Raw genomic sequence first — 23669 nt, 5'->3', positions numbered from 1 at the left:
TCTGGAGTCATGTAGTAGTGCTCAACGAAAGGTATTCCTCAAATTTACCAATGTGGACAAGATTCATCCTCTTTCTCTGCTACTTTGTCCAATCCACTTCTAAATCTAAATGGATTGGTGGTTATCATCACCTCTGATAGGGCCGTATCAATCTGTTCCTTTTTTTTGCTTGAAAGAAACACACAAAGGGCTCTGAATAAATAAAAGGTGGCATAAAACAGCATTGTACAATGGCGATCAGGACTGGAATTGCTGTTGTGAAGGGATGCGTTTGTAAAGTGCAGCGCCATGTGACCACACTGCTCAGCAACCACAGTTCCTACAATCCCGGTTGCTGTTGTGCAAGGCCTGCGTGGGTCTTTGAGCAAGGATGTCATGTGACCACCATTTCTGACTTCCTGCTGGCTTTCCCATTGACTTTGCTGGTGGGAAACCAACAGGGAACAGTGGAAATCACAATAACGTTGACTGAAGGGATGCTGCGACAGCTGGAACTTTTGAGGACCAGTTGTAAATCCCCCTCATTCGATGCCATCACAGTTTGGTAGCTGCCCAGAGTCGCTTGGGTGAGATGGGCAGTGTAGAAATTTAATACATACCCACCTACCTCTCTGCCTGCACTCTTACTTCCAACTTGCTTAGCAGCAGGAAAGCATTAGCAGCAAATCTTTCCCTCTTCATTTTCCACACTGGAGACAGCAGTCATGAGTACGCATATCCATCTCCCCAACGGTTAACTTCCCAAATAAGTGTGAAACTTAAGTTTTATTTTAGGTATATTGGAAATATGTGGAATATGTGGAAGGGACTGCCACTCTCGAATTGGCCTTTTTAGCCACACACACAGATGATGCTTTAGGACCTCTTTCCACAGCACGATACCATAGTCCAGGGGTAGGCAACCTCGGCTTTTATGACTCATGGACTTCAACTCCCAGAATTCCTGAGCCAGCTTGGCTGGCTCAGGAATTCTGGGAGTTGAAGTCCATGAGTCATAAAAGAGCTGAGGTTGCCTACCCCTGCCATAGTCTCTCGAGACTGAAGGATGCCAAAGAAAATTGGAAATATTAATTTTTCATTTACAAGTTTACTTTTTCGAATGAAGGTCAATATACGTGTCCCAGGATAGTGATACCGGATCCAATCTGGGCCGGTCACTGGGACCAAAAGTTCAGTCTTCCGAGCTTTCGGATTTGTGCTGGAGCCCATCTTCAACAGTGTACTTTTGTTTAGTTGCCCATCATAACTGCTTGCCTCATAATCAGGGCGTGTTTTTTTTTAAAGGTTCCATGTTGTGAAGAACCTCTTTGGAAACCCCCGATTCTAGATCGACAAGTGTTAGTGTGGCAGAACAAAAGAAAAACCCCTGCCACTACCTTGTTTCTCCTTCTGTAGCTTCAGGAACTGCTGGAGGAAGCTGCCATCATTAGCAAATTTGTTGGAAACACCACTTTCGCCATCACCGCTATCGTCACTTAAAGAGAAAGTGAGAAAGGATATCAAAAGTTGCAACACAGTATTGAGATTTATTTATGTTTCTCTATAAGCCCATCCACTCCATCTTCCAGTATTGGGAAAGTGTTGGAGGTGTTGGTTATGACTTTTAAAGGCCTATGTGGCATGAGCTCAGGATACCATGCTCCTATAGGTTACCTATGGAACTCTTTACCCCATGACTTCAGCCTATCCTACATGGACAGCCATCGAAGATATGTTGCGGGACCCATCAGCTAAAGAATTTTGGCTGGTGGGGCTGTCATCATCATCATGTTGGAAGGGACCTTGGAGGTCATCTAATCCAACCCCCTGCTCAGGCAGGAAATCCTACACCATTTCCAGCAAATGGCTGTCCAGTCTCCTTCTCTGCTGTTCCTCCACCCTATGGAACATTCTCTCCCCAGGGAGTTGGCAGACAAACAGCAAGCAGCTATAGGGCTGGTTAGTGTGTTGCAGGCCCTCCCCACACCTTTTAACTTTTCCAGTATCGTTTTTAAAATCTTAATCTGTGTAATTTTAATGTCTTAAGGTTTTAATTATTTATCTCCCTGTTTGATAACTTGTAAGCTGCCCAGAGTCACCTTACAGGGGAGATGGGTGGCATAAACATGTAATAAATAAACTTGTTAATATTATAAACATCTTTGTCACACTGCTCAGAGTTGCACAGTGAGGGAGATGGGCAGTTTCTTGGATGGATGGATGGATGGATGGATGGAATGTGTCACTGATATCTTTTCTTTCCCAGCTAATAGTTCAGTCACTCTCACCTGAGGAAAGGGCTGACTTGTTAGTTACTAGATTAGCATAACATGCTAAGCCAAAATGTGGCTGATTGGTTTATGGCTCTTGCAATTGAGTTAAATCAATAAACCACCATTTGGCACGTTGTGCAAACTCAGCCTATGGGAAACAGGAGACAGTCTCTATATAATCTGAGGGCTCATCCGCATAGGCTAGTTATTGTTCTGCCTCGCAAAAATTCTCCAATGTTAGGGACTTCCGGTGGCTGCGCGGCGCCGGAGACAGCCTTCCCGGGCTGCCCGCGGCTCAGCTGTGTAATTTTCGCCCGAAACAGCGCCGATCAGCTGTTCGGGCGAATTTGAAGCCCCCTCCTCGGGAGAAGAGGAGGGGGTGAGGCCCCAGGTAGGGGTCGAGTTCTCCGGGGCCGCCTGAGCTTGTAGCTTGGGCGGTTGAAGGATTGAACTCCCCCGTATCCTGGGTCGCTCCCAGATGGTCAGCGTCTCTGCTCCGGATTTCTTGGAGCAGAGCCAGGCGTCTGCGACCACCCCTGCCTGAAGGAAGGACTATGGAATAAAGGGAGCAGGCAGAGCGGTACAAGAGGAAAAGGTGAAGAGGATTATTTTATTTTACTCTCGAGCTTGATGAACTTTTTTAAACTTAAAGTGAAAGTGCGTCACAATTGAAAGTAAAAGATGGCGGCTAAACCTCCCCCTAAAACTCTTCGGAGTGCTGGAACTTCTCCGGTGCAACAATCATCATTGCAGGCGTTGCATCCTCCTGATGTATTGACACCGAAGGATTTACAAGATGCTCTTGAAAAACATGCCCAGGTAATTCTGGAATCAATGGGTGATAAATTTGCACAGATGGAGGAGAAATTGGAGAAATTGGAGGAGAGAATGGAAGAGAGGATGGAACAGAAGTTCAGTGTGATGAAGGTAGACATTTTGTCTTCAGTGCATAAAGTGGCTGAATGTGTGGAAGATTTGGATGAAAAAGTGGAAGATTTGACTCAAAAGAATGCCATATTAGAAGCAAAAGTTTTGGAGAATGAGGATTTAAGAGACAAAATGGATAGAGAATTGAGTCTTGCTCAATATTACCAGATGCAGTTTGCTGTTAGAATCAGAGGTTTGAAAGAGAATATTAAGGAAGATCTAAAGCAGCTGGTCTCTGAGGCTCTCGAAGTGGTATTGAATCAGCCAGCATCTGAAATAAAAGGAGGCTTGGACAAAGTGTTTCGTGTGAATTCATGGATTGCCAGACAGAGAAAGCTGCCTAGAGATGTGGTGGTTTATTTTGCAAAAAGGGAAACTAGAGATGAAGTTATACAAGCTGCCTATGATACTAAAGTTGTGATTGCTGATCAAGAAGTTTTGGTTCTAAAAGAAATTCCTCCAAAGATTTTAAGGAGAAGGAAGGATTTTACATTTCTTGTGCAAGAGCTCAAGCAACGAGATATAAGGTTCAGATGGGAGATCCCAGTTGGGTTGATGGTGATGCATGAAGGTAAAAGGTACCGTCTGGTTACTGTGAGGCAAGCGCGTGATTTTTACAATGATGTTTTAAAAGCAACCCCATTATCACTTTTGGAAGCTGCAAAGGGATCTGGAGAAGGAGAACAACAAGAGGCTGAAGATGGAAAGGCAGAGGAGAATGGTGCTGGAGGAGATCAAGCTACAACTTCCTTGGATGATCCTAGAGAGCAGAGGGTGACGCGTGCTGCTTTAAAACGATCAAAAAAGATAAAAGAACAAGATCAGCAGAAGTCTATGGAAACTCCACAACGTACTTACAGCCAAGCAGTGGGAGGAGCACGGCCTAAAAAAGATAGTCCTATCAAAGCAGTGCTCCAAGAGCTTTGGGAGGATATGCATGGCAACTAAATTCTTAACTTGGAACGTTAATGGACTAAATTCACCACAGAAGAGGAAGAAAGTTTTTCAATATTTAAAACAATTCAAGATAGATGTTATATGTTTGCAAGAAACGCATATTAGGGTTGTGGATCAAAAGTATTTATCGAACTCAAGGTTGGGTACGCAATTTGTTGCTTCTGCAATGAATAAGAAAAATGGAGTGGTTGTTTATGTTAAAAGTGCTCTAACAGCAAACTTAATCGAAACAGATAAGCATGGAAGATACGTTTTGATAGAGTTGTTGCTAGAAGGTAAAAAGACACTTTTAGTTGGATTATATGCTCCTAATCAACAACAAGCTGACTTTTTTAGTTTACTTCATACAAAGCTTGCCCAGTTGGATTATAAATCTCTTATTTTTATGGGGGACTGGAATGGTGTTTTGGATGTACAGATGGACAAGGCTGGAGCTTTTAAGCGCATTCCAAGTCATGCTAGACTGCCTAAATCTTTTTTTGAAATGAAGGATGACTTGGAATTGCAAGATATTTGGCGCGAGAGACATTTGCAGGAAAAGGATTATACTTTTTATTCCGCTAGACATCAATCTTTCTCCAGGATCGATTTTATTTTGTTGACTAATGATTTTTTTAAGGACTAAAAAGGTGAAGATTTGTGCAAGAACTATTTCTGATCATAGTCCAGTTTGGCTAGAGATTGATAAGGAGAATAGAGACAGGCGCTCGTGGCGCGTAAATGAGAATTTGTTTAGAAATCAGAGAAATGTGGAAGAATGCAAACAGCGGATGAAGGATTTTTTTGAAATTAATATGAATAAGGGCACCTCTATGGACATGGTTTGGGATGCTAGCAAGGCCTATATGAGAGGGGTGTTGATATATATGAACAATAAACATAGACGTGCTGTGGAAGCTAGGAGGAAAGAACTGGAGAATGAAATAAAGGAAAAAGAAAAGGCTTTGATTTTGAATTCAGAGGATGTGAAGACTAAGGAGGCTATTAAACTGTTAAGAGGACAATTTGATAAATTAATGGCTGACCAAGTGGCAACCAATTTGCGGTTTGCTAGGCATAGTACTTTTTGCAATGCTAACAAACCAGGTAGATGGTTAGCTTATAGATTGAGGAAAAAACAAAGGGCTTCTAATATAGACAAAATTGAGTATAAAGGAAGGGTTGTGTTTCAACAGGATCTTATTAAGGATGCTTTTGTGGATTTTTATTCTAAATTATATGCTAAGGAGAAGATTAATGAAAAAGATATTGATATATATTTGGAGAATGCTAGCATCCCGGTTCTTACGCAAGTACAAAAAGAGGAGATTAATCAATTAATTACAGAAGAAGAAATTTTTACCAATTGATTACAGAAGAAGAAATTTTTACAGCAATTAAGGAACTGAAGGTGGATAAAGCACCAGGTACGGATGGTTTGACTGCGGCCTATTATAAAAATTTGCAATTAGAGATGATAAAACCGTTAAAGGAACTGTTCCAGACAATCCAGAGGGGGGGAAAGGTGCCACCGTCTTGGAGAACAGCTTTTATTTCCCTGATTCCGAAGGAAGACCAAGATGCTACTCAAGTTAAAAATTACAGACCAATATCGCTTTTAAATACAGATTACAAGATATATGCTAAGGTTTTGGCTAATAGACTGATGAGGGTTCTGCAACAGGTGATTCATGGGGACCAAACGGGGTTTATTAGTGGTAGGCAAATGAAAAATAATGTGAGGCATATAGTTGATGTGTTAGAGTTTTTGGAAAGGAACAACCAGATCTCTGCGGCGCTAATTTTTCTAGATGCTGAAAAAGCTTTTGATCAATTGAATTGGCAATTTTTGTTGAAAGTTTTAGACAAAATGGATTTTGGGGAAAAAATTTTGCAACCGATTAGGGCATTATATCAAAAACAAACTGCCCGAATTATAGTTAATAATAGCCTGACAGAGGCATGTAATATCGAGAAGGGCACAAGGCAAGGGTGTCCGTTATCGCCCTTGTTATTTGTGTTAACATTAGAGATATTATTGGTTAAAATACGGAATTCGGAAAAAATTAAGGGGATACAAATTAGAGATCAGGATTATAGATTGAGAGCATTCGCAGATGATCTGGTTGTTACAGTCACCCAGCCAGAGAACTCTGTTGTGGACCTGATGGAGATAATAACACAATATGGGAAGGTTTCTGGATTCAAAGTTAATATACAGAAAACCAAAATTTTGGCTAGAAATATGACAGTTTTGCAAAAGGCTCTCTTAGAAGGATTAACTGGATTTGAGATTGTTAAAAGGGTTAAATATTTGGGGGTGCTTTTGTCGCCCTCTAATACAAAGTTATATAAAAATAATTATGAAAAACTATGGGGGGAAATTCAAAAAGAACTGGAGAGTTGGGAAAAATTGCAATTGTCTTTGTTGGGACGGATTGCAGCAGTGAAAATGAATGTCCTGCCTAAATTTTTATTTTTATTTCAAATGATACCTATTCTTAAGAAAGACTCTAATTTGGAGGAATGGCAGCGAGGTATCAATAAATTTGTGTGGGCAGGGAAAAAGCCACGAGTTAAACTTAAGATTATGCAGGATACTCGTGGGAGAGGTGGCCTTAAAATGCCTAATTTTAAACTATATTATGAAGCTGCTGCATTAGTAGGAATAAGTGATTGGATTAATTTGACACAAGAGAGATTATTAAATCTTGAGGGTCATGATTTGTTGTTTGGCTGGCATGCATATTTGTTGTATGATAAGAAGGTAGACAATGTGTTTAGAGTGCATATTTTAAGACAGGCATTGCTGAGAGTTTGGAAGAAGTATAGACATAGGTTAGATTGCAAGATACCACTGTGGGCAATTCCAAAACATGCAATAGAAAATATACATGCTGGTTTCAAACATGATGTGACTACGTACAAGGAGATCCTAAGTTTGGAAAGAAATGTCTGGTGTTTGAAATCATATAGCCTCTTGCGAGAAGAGAAGGTTGTTCAAAACTGGTTTCAATATACTCAGTTACGGGCCAGGTGGAAAGAAGACCAGAAAAATGGTTTTACAATGACTGATGAAAATTTGATAAAGCAAATTAGAAATCAGGGTCCAGCACATATCAAACGGATATATCTTGCATTGATAGAGATTGACTCAGAAACAGAGCTTGTTAAGGATTGTATGATAAAATGGGCCCAAAACATCCAGGAAGTTATCACAATGGATACGTGGGAAAAGATTTGGGTGAGGAACGTAAAATTTACACAAGCTCAAAATCTAAGAGAGAATTTTTACAAAATGTTTTACAGATGGCATTTAGATCCTAAAAAGCTTGCAAGTATGTATCCAAATTATCAGCCTAAATGTTGGAGGTGCGGTGATGAAGATGCAACATATTTTCACATATGGTGGACATGTAAAAAGGTTAAGGCTTTTTGGATAAAAGTCTGGTGGAACATGCAGAAGATCTTTAAACAGAGGATAAAGTTTTGTCCGCAACTTTTTTTGTTGGGAATAATTACAGATGCTACAGTTGTGGACACCAAGCTGATGTTGCATTTAATTACGGCAGCAAGACTTTTGATAGGTCAGTATTGGAAGAAAGAGGAACTGCCGACCATAGAAGAGTGGACTTTAAAGGTTTCCGACCTGGCTGAGATGGCGAAGATTTCGGCCTATTTGAAAGATCACTCGCAAGAACGCTATATTATGGAATGGAGAAAATGGATTGAGTTTATCCAGAACAAGTATAGGGTTAAGAAGTTTTATGTAGCATTTGAATAAGTCTTCTTTCTTTTTCTTCTTTTTTTATTTTAGTTTCTTTATATATATTTAATATTACTAAGGCTTGTTTTATTCTATATAAGCTAGAGAGTGATGGATTTTAGAGTTTATAGTTGTTAGTATATGATTGTTTATGATTGCTTTTTATATATATACACCTTGTATTTAGCTCTGGGAAGTCGGGGGGGGAGGGGGGAGAGGTAGGGGGGGGAGAAGGGAGGGGGAGGGGGTTTTAAAGGAAAATTGTATGTTAAAACTTTTCAATAAAAAAAAGAAATTTTTACAGCAATTAAGGAATTGAAGGTGGATAAAGCACCAGGTACGGATGGTTTGTCTGCGGCTTACTATAAAAATCTACAATTAGAGATGATGAAACCGTTAAAGGAACTGTTCCAGACAATCCAGAGGGGGGGAAAGGTGCCACCGTCTTGGAGAACAGCTTTTATTTCTTTGATTCCGAAGGAAGACCAAGATGCTACTCAAGTTAAAAATTATAGATCGATATCGCTTTTAAATACAGATTACAAGATATTTGCTAAGGTTTTGGCTAATAGACTAATGAGGGTTCTGCAACAGGTGATTCATGGGGACCAAACGGGGTTTATTAGTGGTAGGCAAATGAAAAATAATGTGAGGCATATAGTTGATGTGTTAGAGTTTTTGGAAAGGAACAACCAGATCCCTGCGGCGCTAATTTTTCTAGATGCTGAAAAAGCTTTTGATCAATTGAATTGGCAATTCTTGATGAAAGTTTTAGACAAAATGGATTTTGGGGAAAAATTTTTACAACCGATTAGGGCATTATATCAAAAACAAACTGCCCGAATTATAGTTAATAATAGTCTGACAGAAGCATGTAATATTGAGAAGGGCACAAGGCAAGGGTGTCCGTTATCGCCCTTGTTATTTGTGTTAACATTAGAGATATTATTGGTTAAAATACGGAATTCGGAAAAAATTAAGGAGATACAAATTAGAGATCAGGATTATAGATTGAGAGCATTTGCAGATGATCTGGTTGTTACAGTGACCCAGCCAGAGAACTCTGTTGTGGACCTGATGGAGATAATAACACAATACGGGAAGGTTTCTGGATTTAAAGTTAATATACAGAAAACCAAAATTTTGGCCAAAAATATGACAGTTTCGCAAAAGGCTCTCTTAGAAGGATTAACTGGATTTGAGATTGTTAAAAGGGTTAAATATTTGGGGGTGCTTTTGTCGCCCTCTAATACAAAGTTATATAAAAATAATTATGAAAAATTATGGGGGAAAATTCAAAAAGAATTGGAGAGTTGGGAAAAATTGCAATTGTCTTTGTTGGGACGGATCGCAGCAGTGAAAATGAATGTCCTGCCTAAATTTTTATTTTTATTTCAAATGATACCGATTCTTAAGAAAGATTCTAATTTGGAGGAATGGCAGCGAGGTATCAATAAATTTGTTTGGGCAGGGAAAAGGCCACGAGTTAAACTTAAGATTATGCAGGATACTCGTGAGAGAGGTGGTCTTAAAATGCCCAATCTTAAACTATATTATGAAGCTGCTGCGTTAGTAGGAATAAGTGATTGGATTAATTTGACACAAGAGAGATTATTAAATCTTGAGGGCCACGACTTGTTGTTTGGCTGGCATGCATATTTGTTGTATGACAAGAAGGTAGACAACGTGTTTAGAGTGCATATTTTAAGACAGGCATTGTTGAGAGTTTGGAAGAAGTATAGACATAAGCTAGATTGTAAGATACCACTGTGGGCAATTCCAAAACACGCAATAGAAAATATACATGCTGGATTCAAACATGATGTGACTACGTACAAGGAGATCCTAAGCTTGGAAAGAAATGTTTGGTGTTTGAAATCATATAGCCTCTTGCGAGAAGAGAAGGTTGTTCAAAATTGGTTTCAATATACTCAGTTACGGGCCAGGTGGAAAGAAGACCAGAAAAATGGTTTTACAATGACTGATGAAAATTTGATAAAGCAAATCAGAAATCAGGGACCAGCACATATCAAACGGATATATCTTGCATTGATAGAAATTGACTCAGAAACAGAGCTTGTTAAAGATTGTATGATTAAATGGGCCCAAAATATCCAAGAAGTTATTACAATGGATACGTGGGAAAGGATTTGGGTGAGGAACGTAAAATTTACACAAGCTCAAAATCTAAGAGAAAATTTTTACAAAATGTTTTATGGATGGCATTTAGATCCTAAAAAGCTTGCAAGTATGTATCCGAATTATCAGCCTAAATGTTGGAGGTGCGGTGACGAAGATGCAACATATTTTCACATATGGTGGACTTGTAAAAAGGTTAAAGCCTTTTGGATAAAAGTCTGGTGGAACATGCAGAAGATTTTTAAACAGAGGATAAAGTTTTGTCCGCAACTTTTTTTGTTGGGAATAATTACAGATGCTACAGTTGTGGATACCAAGCTGATGTTGAATTTAATTACGGCAGCAAGACTTTTGATAGGTCAGTACTGGAAGAAAGATGAACTGCCGACCATAGAAGAATGGACTTTAAAGGTTTCCGACCTGGCTGAGATGGCGAAGATTTCGGCCTATTTGAAAGATCACTCGCAAGAACGCTATATTATGAAATGGAGAAAATGGATCGAGTTTATCCAGAACAAGTATAGGGTTAAGAAATTTCATGTAGCATTTGAATAAGTCTTCTTTCTTTTTCTCTTTTTTTATTTTGGTTTTTCTATATATATTTAATATTACTAAGGTTTGTTTTATCCTATATAAGCTAGAGAGTGTTGGATTTTAGAGTTTATGGTTGTTAGTATATGGTTGTTTATGATTGTTTTTTTTATATATACCTTGTATTTAGCTCTGGGAAGTCGGGGGGGGGGGAGGGGGGGAGGGGGGAGAGGTAGGGGGGGAGGGAGAAGGGAGGGGGGAGGGGGGATTTTTTAAAGAAAAAATTGTATGTTAAAACTTTTCAATAAAAATTCTCCAATGTTATAGAAAAGTTTCTTTCTCACCACCTTATCCTCTCGGGCCCTTTTACTAATCCTACCAAGGCTAAGCAATTACCAATACACAACTCTTCCATCACCAATTCACATTCTTTATATATATATATATATATATATATATAAAAGTTTTTATTGAATTTTATAAGGTTATAATATCTAATATTGCAAGTATTGATAGCAGCGAGAATAGCATTTACCCAATACTGGGAAAATGAAAACCTACCAACTGGAGAGATTTTAATGAAGAAAATTTTAGCGTGTGCAGAAATGGATAGATTAACATTAGAGATTAAAGAGAAAGATTTATTTTAAAACATGGGATAAATTTTACCAATGGCTAGGAAAACAAACTAGCAAGAAATGAATGTGATATGTTATTTTGAATATATATTAGTAAGGAGAATGATATGTATTGATCGACTGATACCGTTTATGTTTATCGTTTAGCATATACATTACATCCGTTTACTAATATATTAATTAGCGTTAACTGAAGATATGCACCCAGACAATAATCTGTTTGCTAAAGCTTGAAAATGTAATTGGGGGACAACCCCAATGTTGTTCCCAACCCCATGCCTACTCCAATCCCAATCCTAACTCCACCAATTCACATTCTTTTCTGTCGCTGACCGCACCATCACCTGTCTATTACAATTATATCAGAATGATAATTAAGAGTCAATTCTACATACTCGCTCCCCTGTGAAGCCTGCTGGGCTGGCAGGTGGTTCTGTTTGGCTTGCCGTTCCAACTTGGCTTCGATTTCCCGCTTCTTCTGAGCAATCAGCTTCTCCTGATGGAGGATGTTGACGTTGGTCTTCACCGATTTGGGCATTGCAACTCCAAACCACCGGCTGGCTTTCCCTGGTTAGCAAGAGAAGGGAGCAGAGAATCACTTTGCAAGACAAGGCTGGCAGTTGAGGATTTGCTAAGATATAACTGCAAAGGAAGAGAGATCCTAAATGACAAGTTTCCCTTACCTTCTACAAATGTAATGAGCACAAAATTTAAGGATTAATAAGCACTTTGGATTCCGTCTCCCAAAAGTGCTGTAGTGTGAATGTAGCACCTCCCTGCTTTAAGTTGTTGCATCTGCCAATAATGTTCTAATAATGTTCTTATTTTATCTGCTGCTTTTTACTGGATTGTGTTATTTTTGTGCAGCAATTACATTAGCATTTTAATCTTACTGCATCCAATCATATATACCGATATTGTAAATTGCTATAGAACAACTGAACCTGAAAGTCAATGTAAAATCCCTTAGGTAAATCAAGAATAACTGGATTTCAGGCTAAATAAAATATATTTTATGTCTTTTTAAAAATCTAAGAAACTGAGATCTGATCAGAGTATTTCGACAGAAATTTATTTTGTGCCAGAAATGACCAAGTTTCCTATTCTTCACAGGGGAAAAACTGTTCTTGATCCTGCATACTTTATCTTAGCAGTATAATGAACATAGGTGGAACATGACAGAGATGCCATGTTATTCTTACAATTGTTGAAAAATGGGGCATTCATTTGATTTGTTACAAGTCAACTAGGAGCTTTCCATCAACTAAAGATTTGAATATTCCTTTTCTATATTCACATGCACTGTGCTGCAGCAACTATATGAACAATTATTTAGTAGGTGGCTTGTACCACTAATACCCCTCTTTCATCAAGAGCCTTGGTGGAGCAGTGGGCTAATGCCTCCTTAAGTAACACCAGCTGCCTGCAATTAGTGCAGGTTCGCATCCCACCAGGCTCAAGGTTGACTCAGCCTTCCATCCTTCCGAGGTAGGTAAAATAAGGACCCAGATTGTTGGGGGCAATAAGCTGACTTTGTAATAATGCCGCGTGGGGGCCCCCCTGAAACCTGTTTTTAAATGTTTATTCATTAAAAAGGTTGAACACAATGTGACTTTTCTGGCTGTTATTTTGCCATACATACTATACCATATATCTCCCTAGTCACTGATCTTTTATACCATTTACATATTGCATTTTATACTGTTTATTTATATATTTACATACATATTTACATCTATATACAACATAACTTCCATTTCCATTTCGTATTCTTTCTGATCTCTATCTTACACTCACTTTGGGGTTGAAAATCTACACTTTCTCTCTTCTAGACCACCTTTCTTTGTTCTGAGTTTTTCTTCTCGAGTCTAACGAATAATACATCTTATCCCAAACTTCGTAATACTCTATTTCATCCTTGTCTTTAATTTCCAAGGTTAGTCTATCCATCTCTGCATGTATCAAATTTTTTTAAATTAATTCATTCTCCACCGGGGAATTCCTAGTCTTTTTTTTTTGGCATCATTTCATTAATGATCTGTTCCAGCTCTGGCCAACAAGACGCTGTTATGGAATTGTACTGTTTGAATACAATAATAATAATAATAATAATAATAATAATAATAATAATAAGAAGAAGAAGAAGAAGAAGAAGAAGAAGAAGAAGAAGAAGAAGAAGAAGAAGAAGAAGTAGTAGTTGGAAGGGACCTTGGAGGTCATCTAGTCCAACCCCCTGCTCAGGCAGGAAACCTTATACCATTTCAGGCAAATGGCTGTCCAGTCTCTTCTTAAAAACCTCCAGTGTTGGAGCATTCACCACCTCTGGAGGCAGGTTGTTCCACTGGTTAATTGTTCTCACTGTCAGGAAGTTTCTCCTTAGTTCTAGGTTGCTTCTCTCCTTGACTAGTTTCCATCCGTTGCTTCTTGTCCTGCTTTCAGGTGCTTTGGAGAATAGCTTGACTCCCTCTTCTTTGAGGCAGCCCCTGAGATACTGGAACACTGCTATCATGTCACCCCTCACCCTTCTCTTCATTAAACTACACATACCCAATTCCAGCAACCGTTCCCTATACAATAGCCATGGTTACCCACCACATTGACCACCTGATACATTAACCATCATGTCCTCCTCCCTGACTTTCTCCCCTGCCCTCTCGAACCAAAACGCTATAAATAATTCCCACAGTGAAGCTGCTCCAATTCCTAGGTCTTTTTCATTTGCTCTCTTCAGCAGCTCCTCCAACCTGACAATGATATCCGGGCGGGGAGGGGGGGGAGAGAAACCAGCATATTAGCACACACAAAAACGGAAGGGCAGAAAACGAGCACACGGCGGAAAACGGACAAAGGAAGACGAGAACACCCCGCCACCGGTCATCGCGAGCCTGCCTGCCTGCCCGATGGGAACTGTAGTCCGGCACACACCTGGGAAGCATTCAGACGGGGATGATGCTCCCTCGCAACCGTTCCTAAGCAGGCCAAAGGCCTACAAAGCGTAGCAGGGAAACCACAACCGGCGTCGTCTGCACGCATTTTGAAAGAGCGGGGAGCGGAAACGCTTCCCGGCGACGGGAGGGGGGAGGGGAAGCGGCGCTCCGCCTGAGGGGCGAAACTCACCTGGCGCATCCTTGCTGCTCTCCATGGCTGCAGGCGGCCCTCCTGTCGCTTCTCCCACAATGCACTGCGGGCGGGCACTCACCCGGATGGGCCGAGAGGCAGGGCGGCGCGCTGCATTGTGGGAGAGGAGGAGGAGGAGTCGACACGCGACAGTCACGCGAGGAAAAAAGCATGCCGGGTATTGTAGTTTCGTAGACCTGCAGAGGCTGGAAAACGATTTCCCGAGGGGGGGGGGAGTTTTTGAGAGTCTCTGGGGAGACTATTAATTTAATTTAATTTTAATCCCATTTATATCCCGCCCTTCTCCGAAGACTCAGGGCGGCTTACAATTTAAGCACAAACCAATGTGCTTAGCAATAGCCTTCATTCTATGTATATGCGCCTGCTTATTAGGGCTTTTGGGGGGCCCCCCAAGCGGCATTATTACAAAGTCAGCTTATTGCCCCCAACAATCTGGGTCCTCATTTTACCTACCTGGGAAGGATGGAAGGCTGAGTCAACCTTGAGCCTGGTGGGACTCGAACCTGCACTAATTGCAGGCAGCTGGTGTTACTTAAGGAGGCATTAGCCCACTGCTCCACCAAGGCTCCTATATAATGCTACCGTTACATCCAAATTTCGAGTTTTGTCTTGTCCAGGTGTCTATCCTGCACCAGAGGGCAAGAAAAAGAAAGAATGGATGGAAACTAATCAAAGAGGGAAGCAACCTGGAATTGAGGAGAGGCTTCCCACCGGTAACAGTGAGGACAATTAATCAGTGGCTTGCCTTCAGACGTTGTGGGCGCTCCATCAATGGAGGCTTTTAAGAAGATACTGAACAGCCACTTGTCTGAATTGGTATTGGCCAGGGTCCCCTGCTTGAGCTGGGGGCTGGACTAGAAGACCTCCCAGGTCCCTGCCAGCTCTATTCTGTCAAATACCCGTCAGGCGCTCTGTGGCACCGGCAAGAGGGGAAAAAAATCGAGTAATTCTCACGAGACTTGATAACCGGCCGCAAAACTTCACTTCGGCTGTTCTGAGCTTGATGAACTATATTTCTCATGATACAAAAGGGGTTACAGGCCATTATTATTAAATTTATTTATTTTATTTTTTATTTTTATTACATTTATATCCCGCCCTTCTCCGAAGACTCAGGGCGGCTTACAAGCTTAGCAGTAATGACTTCTATGTCACACCCTTCAGCTGGCCGCTTTCGAAATGACTTCTACGATCAAAAACATCACTCTTCATAACCATGAGAATCAAAGATCCAAGACTTTAAGCATTATAAAGCGAATGAGTGAACGCTCTCTTCATTATTTGCTAAGGTTGTAAAAGTAAGCTATGCACTTTTTTTTTATTAACAGCCTTAAATCTGCAACACGCTTTTGTACCGGTGAAGTGGATGGAAATGGACAGGCAATCCCATGGGGGTGCAAGGTGTACTTTTGTTTTATACGCATTATTTTTCCAACGGAAAAACAGAGATCTAGAAAGGGGAGGATCTGTTTCCTGACCTGGGAAGGAGAAATGGGGATAAAGATTTCCCCGGAGAGAAGGATTCTTTGTCTCTTTGTCTCCCAACTCGGTCTCTCCAAACGGGATGGGGGGATGGGGGGGGTGGAGGTGAAATAAGCCACCACTGTTTCCAGGACTCGCTTTCCCGTCAAGCGTTGCGAAGGCTGCGCAGGCGCAGCGAGTCTCTCAATTCCGCCTCGCAGCGACCTCCCGGTCCTTACGGAGGCCAAGGCAAGATGGCCGCCGTCGGGACGTCGGGCGGCTCGACGGCGACGGCGGGCAACGGGGGCGGAGTGCAGGCATCATCCTCCGCCTCCGCTGCGACCACCACGACGGCTCCGGCCTCTTCCTCCGCTCCTTCGTCCTCCTCCGCAGCCGGGGGAGCAGCGGCAGCGGCAGCTTCAGCCGCCTCGTCCGTAGCAGGACCCCAGCCGGCGGTGGGAGGAAGCGCCGGGCCCGGCTCGGGGGGGGCGCAACAGGCGGTGGTGCCCGGCGGGGCTGAGGCCACGGCAGGAGGAGGAGGCGGCGGCGGCGGTTCCGCTGCTTCCTCGTCGTCGGCGTCCTCCGCGTCCGGGGCCGGCGGCGCTCCGGTGTCGTCGGGGGCGTCCGAGTCGTGGTACGTGGCGCTGCTGGGCTTGGCCGAGCACTTCCGCACCTCTAGCCCGCCCAAGGTGCGGCTCTGCGTCCACTGCCTCCAGGCCGTGCTGCCCCGCAAGCCCCCCGCTCGGGTCGAAGCCCGCACCCACCTCCAGCTCGGCTCCGTCCTCTACCACCACACGCGCAACGGAGAGCAGGCCCGCGGGCACCTCGAGAAAGCGGTGCGTCCCGGGGACTGGGAAGGGAAGCGGGGTGGCCGGAGGGAGGGAGGGAGGGCTGCCGCTCTTGTCTACACGTGTCTTGAGTGCATGCAGGCATGCGGCCCCAGAGAGGGAAGCACGGGTAGTCCTCGACGTACGACCCCGAGTGAGCCCCAGATTCCTGTTGCTGAGTGAGACATTTCTTAAGTGAACTCTGCCCCCATTTTACCAGCTTTCTTTGCTACGTTTGTTAAGTGAACCACTTCAGTTGTTAAGTTAGCGACACGGTTGTTAAGCGAATCTGGCGTTCCCCCATTGACTTGGCTTGTCAGAAGGTGGCAGAAGTTGATGAGTGACCACAGGACGCCGCAGCCGTCATAAGCTCTCATTCAGTTGGCAAGCATCTGAATTTTGCATCAGGTGGCCATGGGAATGCTGCCCTGGTCATAAGTCACTTTTTTTCAATGCTGTTCTAACTTTGAACAGTCGCTAATGAATGGTTGTAAGTCAAGGACTACCTGCATTTGTATAGCCAGATTTGTACAATTTCCTGATGGTGAGAAAACTTAACAAGCGGGACAACTTGCCTCCAGAAGTTGTGGGTGCTCCATCACTGGAGGCTTTTAAGAAGAGACTGGACAGCCATTTGTCTGAAATGGTATAGGGTCTCCTGTGAGCTCTCTTCCAACTCTGTTATTCTGTGCAGGCCATCTCAGAGCTGAAACTGCTGCTGTCCAGATGTGCTGGACCTTCTCAGTCGTGGCCTCAGAGTGTGCAGTAGTTTCTCCTGAAGCTCATTGACTGCCTGTTATAGCATTTCTTACCCTCTTCCCCTGGGTCCTCCACCCAGCAGGTGAAGATATTAGTTCTGTTCACGTTTTTAATTCTGTTTTTCTTTTCATTCCTGTCCCTGACTTTAAAAATATTTCTTTTCTCGTTAGATTTTTTATCTCCCCTTTTGATCAGGAGTGCAAGGTTTTATATTTAGCATTCCTTTCTCCTGGTTTTCCATTGAATGGCAAACATGTTACTGTTGTGGACTACTACTAAACTTTTGCTCCTGCTGCATTTGAGTTATTTTTAAGGGGCTTTGAGAATTCGAGTAACAAAAGTGACCTATTTTAACTGGGGAGTGATGTTGATTGTAGAGCAGCACATCTGGAAGATATTAGGTTGGGCAAGACAGTTCAGAATGAATCTGGCTTAGTGTTGATTGCTGCATAGAAAAAGAAAAGCCTAAGGAAGATTGTACAGTTTCTCTACTGTGCCACATATTGCTACATTGTTATAAACAGATGAGTTTGAGGTATATCATTTTTTTCATTTTTTTTTGCCTGTATGCATAACTGGATAGATTTTTAAGGCAGCTGTACAGTAAGCAAAGAGGTTATAGCTAAAAAATTATTTCTAGGTATTACCAAAGAAGGCAGGAGCTTCTCCAAAAAGTCTGGTGGAGGAGAATGCACAGCTCTTAAATTCAGACATTTGAAATAAGACAAGAATGGAGTTGAAAAGAAAATAACTTTTCTAGGAATGTTGTTGTTGTTAGCTGCGAACTTGTGTCCGACCCATCGCAACCCCATGGACAACGTTCCTCCAGGCCTTCCTGTCCTCTACCATCTTCTGGAGTCCGTTTAGGCTCATGCCTACTGCTTCAGTGACTCCATCCAGCCACGTCATTCTCTGTCGTCCCCTTCTTCTATTGCCCCTGATCTTTCCCAGCATTAGGCTCTTCTCCAGTGAGTCCTTCCTTCTCATTAGGTGGCCAAAGAATTTGAGTTTTAGCTTCAGGATCTGGCCTTCTAAAGAGCAGTCAGGGTTGATCTCCTCTAGGACTGACCGGTTTGGTCGCCTTGCAGTCCAAGGAACTCGCAGGAGTCTTCTCCAGCACCATAGTTCAAAGGCCTCAATTCTTTGGCCCTTGGCCTTTTTTATGGTCCAACTTTCACTGCCATACATTGCAACTGGGAAGACCATAGCCTTGACTATACAAACTTTTGTTGATAGGGTGATGTCTCTGCTTTTTAGTGTGCTGTCTAGATCTAGGAATAAAAGAGGGAAAATAAGTAGGAACACAGGAACTTTGTACAGGTAGTCCTCAACTTACAACAGTTCATTTAGTAACCCTTCAAAGTTACGATGGCACTGAAAAAAGTGACTTATGACCATTTTTTACATGACTTTTCTAGCATCTCCATGATCGTGTGATCAGAATTCCAATGCTTGGCAACTGGTTCATATTTATGACTGTTGCTGTGTCCCAAGATCAAGTGGTCATCTTTTGCAACCTTTTGCTAAGCAACATCAATGGGGGAAACCAGATTCACTTAACAACCGTGTTCCCAACTAATCAACTGTAGTGATTCACTTAGGTCGTAAAATGGGGCAAAACTCACTTAACAAATGTCTCACTTAACAGCAGAAATGTTGGGCTCAATCATGGTCATAGGTCGAGGACTGCCTGTACTGAAATCAGACATCCATCTTGCATTGTAAGGTAACAATGGAAAGGGATCCCATTTCAGCCTCAGGGCTGCATTTCCTCCTGGATAATCACCCAAGGTGGCATATGGCAGCAGTGGGCAGAATCAGTGTTCACAGTCTCAGAAACATCAGAGAAAGCTGATAGCCTCTCCTCCAAGAGCAGTTTGTGGCAGCATTCTTGCCTTCCACTCTCTCAGTTGTTTTCCAGCAGTCAGGTGGAAGAGAAAAAAGGAGAAAATCCAGGTGAATATGTGTGTGTTGGCCTGCGGAGTGACACCTTATTGTGTCCTGCTAATTTCCCATTCATAGTTTACACTGATGAGCAATGATTTTTCTGAATCGAGCCTGTCCACCCAGCTTGGGAGTTTCCAGAATTTGAATATATTGAGGCTTCTGCTGAACTTATAGTCCCTTAAACAGATACAACATTTTAACAGTGAACTTCAGGAGGCATAGGAAAAATGAAAAATGATTATTTCAAGGAATAAAAGAACAGGTATTGTGAGGGTAAAGTTCGGATAAACAAGAATTGATTTTTTTCTACGTTTTGAGACTGCGGGAAGAGTTCAGTTTGGCAGGAAGGGAAAGGACAGTGCAGCACTGACACTTCGCTGTGTCTTGATTGGCCATAAACCAGAATAAAAATTATTTGTTCATTTCTTGTATTTCAGAAATACATTATTAACTGTTTCCCTTTAGAGATTGCTATAAATTCTGTGGGAAGGGGATTTCAGGAATTGCTAATTTCTCTATCTCTTCTTTTTACAGTGGCTGATATCACAACAAGTATCCTTTTTTTCTGGACTCATGAAAACTGGGACGATCAATTATCAATTAAACCTGTTTGGAAAGTTAACACCAACTCGGCCTGCTGCTTGCCTACTGCTCGTGCAAGGGGATGCACGCGCTTCCCGACCACTTCTGCGGCTTGGTTCCAGAGGGCTCAAGACCTGGTAGATACCACGGCCCGTGGATTTAAACATTTTAGGGCCCACGTTTGCTGAAATTACTCAAGCAGGCTGGAAAGCGGGGTGGGTGGCATTACAGACGGGAGCACTGAGCAGTTAGAGAGAGTATAGTTTCAGTACTTGGCACATCCTACATTAAACACAGCATTGGATCTTTTCCAATTAAAAATGTCTTACTGTTTTAACTTTTAACAGAAAGTGTTATTAGCTTAACATGGACACTACCAGATTCCGCAGTTTGAGGATGTCAAATTTGAAGCTGCCAGCCTCCTGTCTGAGTTGTACTGTCAAGAGGTGAGAAGAGCATCTTTTTGATGCATTTCTTTAAATGCTAATATTGAACGGGTTTGATACACAAAGAACATACAAAACTTTCTTCCATACAAAGTAAGAGCTAAGACGTTTTATCAATCTTTGTTCCCTGACTTATTTGCATGTCAGTAGCACTTCCGTTAAAAGGAACTGAGCTTTGATTTGCGTTTTATTATTTTGATATTTCAGTTGATGCAACCAATAGCAATTTATATATCGCCCTACAGTGTTTTTACAGCGCACACTGGGTGGTTTACAATGTCGGCCTCTTGCCCCCAACAATCTAACTCCTCATTTTACCGACCTTGGAAAGATGAAAGGCTGAGTCAACCTTGAGCCGTCAGGATCAAAATCCTGAGTGTGGGCAGAGTTAGCCTGCAATACTGCATTCTAACTACTGTGCCACCACAGCTCCTAACTTCTAACAAGTAGAATTAACATCTTGGTGCCCCTTTTGAGGAGCTTCTAGAATAGTGTTAGGAGTTCAGAAGCAGATGTAAGTTTGTGTGAACGCACAATAACTCTCATAGAGTTTCCAGTCATCATCTGTACTGACTGTCCTCTAGAAAGGCAAAACAGTCCACCCAGTGCATCTGTCTGGAAGGCATTTAATTGTAGATACCATGGACTGAATCTCTTTGCTGACTAATAAGTGCTTTGCTCCCGATCTTTAAACCTCTTCACACAGGTTTTACAGACATGTATTTGCTAGAATGTGTTTTGGGGAAAAGCGTGTCATTTCTGCAAAATTGTGCACCCTCCCATTAATAGAATGGTGTTCCATTTGCTTTACAAGGCATGACTTTTTCCAATTGACTTTGTGTTTGAGTCCTCCTCCTCCTCCCCCATCTCTGCGTGATAATTTGATTTTTATTGTCCATGCTTTTCAGAATTCTGTTGACACAGCAAAGCCACTGCTGCGTAAAGCCATCCAAATTTCACAACAGACTCCTTACTGGCATTGTCGTCTTCTTTTTCAGCTTGCGGTAAGCTCAATTTCACTCTTCTCAAGTGGTTTAAATCATAGCTAGTCCTCGCTTAACAAGACTGGAATTTCCATCACTAAGTGAAGAGTTTATTAGGTGAAACATTGTGTGATTCCACTGCTTAGCGACAGCAATTAATGGTAGTCCCGATTGCAGGCTTCAGGTGAGGACCTCACACTTCTGCCCTGCTGTGCTAGCCTCTGCTTCAACTCCCCTCACCCACCTATCTCCTTCCTCATTGCTGCTCTTTTGATCCACCCTGCTCTACGCTGCCTTCTGCCCCTGTTGTCCTCCACCGCCCTCAGCTGATCTTACTGCCTTCCTCTTCCCATGGGTGACGAGATGCACCCTGCCAAGGCAACTGCTGTGCGTGCTGTGGTTGTAAATGTGGACAGATTGCCAGGCATCCAAACTTTGGTGATAGGACCATGCAGACGCTGCCGCGGCTGTAACTCTTGAGGACTGGATGTAACTACCATTTGTTCAGTACGGTTCTAACTTGGTCGCTGAACCCAGGGTTGTTAAGCGAGGACTACCTGTATGAAAAACAGCATAGAGTTTCGGGGGGAGGGAATTCTGCAGTATTTATAGATACGAGAGGGAAACACGTAAGAGAGATTCTACGGTGTTAAAAGCTGCAAGGTTGAAGTTACCATTGAGACGGAGTGTCCTTGGGGAAGAGACAAAACAAGCCTGAGTATCTGACCATTGAACAGCAGAAGATAAAGCAAGCAAGGCTGCGCTCAGCTCTGTAAATTAGTGTTACTACTTCTTTAAAAAAAAATCTGTAGCCTTACAGGGGATGCCCAAAGCTGTTTATGAGACAGCAATAAAGAAAGCCTTCAGGAAAGGTGCAAAAAAATCCAGCACTGTTAATAAATAGTAGATACAAAAAGTGAAACAAGATTCAGTGGCGGGGCTATGAATAGAATGGAAGAAAAGCAGTATCAGAGAATTTAAAAGAGAGCTTGCTTCTGAAGTAGTTATTCCACAAATGCCTAGAAAGAAGCCAAGTTGTCTTTTAATTTCCGGAAGAATTGCAGTATGGAGACCTTCTGAATTGATCTTAGGAAAATGTTCTGTAACTGGGATACCTTGTCCTTTGGTGTAAAGTTTCATCAAGTGAGCAAGTGAGTGGTGGCTTATAAGCTCAGTTCTAAGTATCGAAGCAGTAACGGCACCCTCGTAGTGGGTCAAAATAAACAAAATGGCGGTTGCAGCATTGCAACCCAACCCCTACCCCTTTGTCCAGGTACATAGTGTCTGCACACAGACAAAAGGGGAGGAAGTTTTATTCCAGTGTTGTGACTGGAACTTTTTGCTTTGGGGTACCAGTGCTTAATGGAAAATAAACGGGTTTGGGCCATCAGCATCCACAGAGCAGGAGTGTCAAACTCGCAACGTCACGTGATGTGCCGCGACATATCGCGACTTTTTCCCCATTGCCGGCAACGGCGTGGGCGCGGTTTCGGCATGACGCATCCGGCCCGCGGGCCGGCAGTTTGACACCCCTGCCTTCGAGGTTTGCAAAACCTTGAAACATTTTGAGATTGGAAAGTCTTGTTGAAAATTTATTTATTTGAATCCCACCTTTATTGGTTTTAAAAATAAAGGCGTTCAACATATGCAGCACACCTTCATCCTCCTCACCTGCGAGGTGAGCTAGATTGAGAGAGAGTGACTAGCCCAGCTGGCTCAGGAATTCTGGGAGTTGAAGTCCACGAGTCATAAAAGAGCCGAGGTTGCCTACCCCTGGCCTAGCCCAAGTTTATCCAGCCGCCTTTCATGACTAAGGCAGGATTTGAACTCACAGTCTCCCGGCTTCTAGCCTGGTGCCTTCACCACCAGTAGACCAAACTCAAAATCAAAATTTTTGGCTGTCTGGACTCTGGACCATTTCAGAGCCATTTCAAGCTTCATGTGTGTCCCTCTGTGTATTCCCCATTAGCAACTTCACACGCTTGAGAAAGATTTGGTGTCCGCCTGCGACCTTTTGGGAGTTGGAGCAGAATACGCCCGCGTGGTAGGATCAGAATATACAAGGTGGGTGGATTTTTGAAAAGGGGGAAACAGGGAAAGGGAAAAAGTGAACAGAGTAAGGAAATATGTTCCGTAGTCTTTTGCAAACTGAAATATTTTTTAAAAGATTTTATTAAAGTTTATCTTAATGTAAAATACAAACGAAAGTAAAGACAATAGGAAAAATGCGAAAAAGAAGGGGGAAAAGATGGGAAGGGAAGGGAAAAGAAAAAAAAGCAGTGACTTCCACTTTTTTGGTGCAGTAATTGCAAATTCAAATTACAGCCTCAACTTTTT

The 23669-nt window shown here is 42.3% G+C and overlaps 2 protein-coding genes across 3 annotated transcripts in view; one reads left to right on the top strand and one right to left on the bottom strand.

Moving 5' to 3' along the window:
* SUGP1 (SURP and G-patch domain containing 1) overlaps positions 1-14364 on the bottom strand; it is a 39825-nt gene extending 25461 nt beyond the window's left edge. Inside the window, 3 exon segments of the mRNA XM_083363658.1 lie at positions 1377-1474; positions 11585-11756; positions 14307-14364. Coding sequence (XP_083219784.1) covers positions 1377-1474; positions 11585-11756; positions 14307-14331 — 295 coding nt within the window. The 5' untranslated portion in view covers positions 14332-14364.
* Positions 14365-16040: 1676 nt separating this feature from the next.
* The window catches only part of MAU2 (MAU2 sister chromatid cohesion factor), a 37005-nt gene continuing 29376 nt past the window's right edge, over positions 16041-23669 (top strand). For both annotated transcript variants that reach the window (XR_014492621.1, XM_083363503.1), the window contains exons 1-5: positions 16041-16624; positions 19856-19873; positions 20284-20349; positions 21258-21353; positions 23302-23396. Coding sequence is in view for 1 of the 2 variants with exons in the window: in XM_083363503.1 (XP_083219629.1) it covers positions 16043-16624; positions 19856-19873; positions 20284-20349; positions 21258-21353; positions 23302-23396 (857 nt within the window). In the remaining variant the exon portion in view is untranslated. The remainder of the gene's footprint in view (positions 16625-19855; positions 19874-20283; positions 20350-21257; positions 21354-23301; positions 23397-23669) is intronic.

The sequence above is a fragment of the Vipera ursinii genome (assembly GCF_947247035.1).
Source record: "Vipera ursinii genome assembly, chromosome: 1".
Classification (NCBI taxonomy): domain Eukaryota; kingdom Metazoa; phylum Chordata; class Lepidosauria; order Squamata; family Viperidae; genus Vipera; species Vipera ursinii.
Note: the sequence above shows the minus strand (reverse complement) of the source record. Positions and strands in the feature narration are given on the sequence as shown.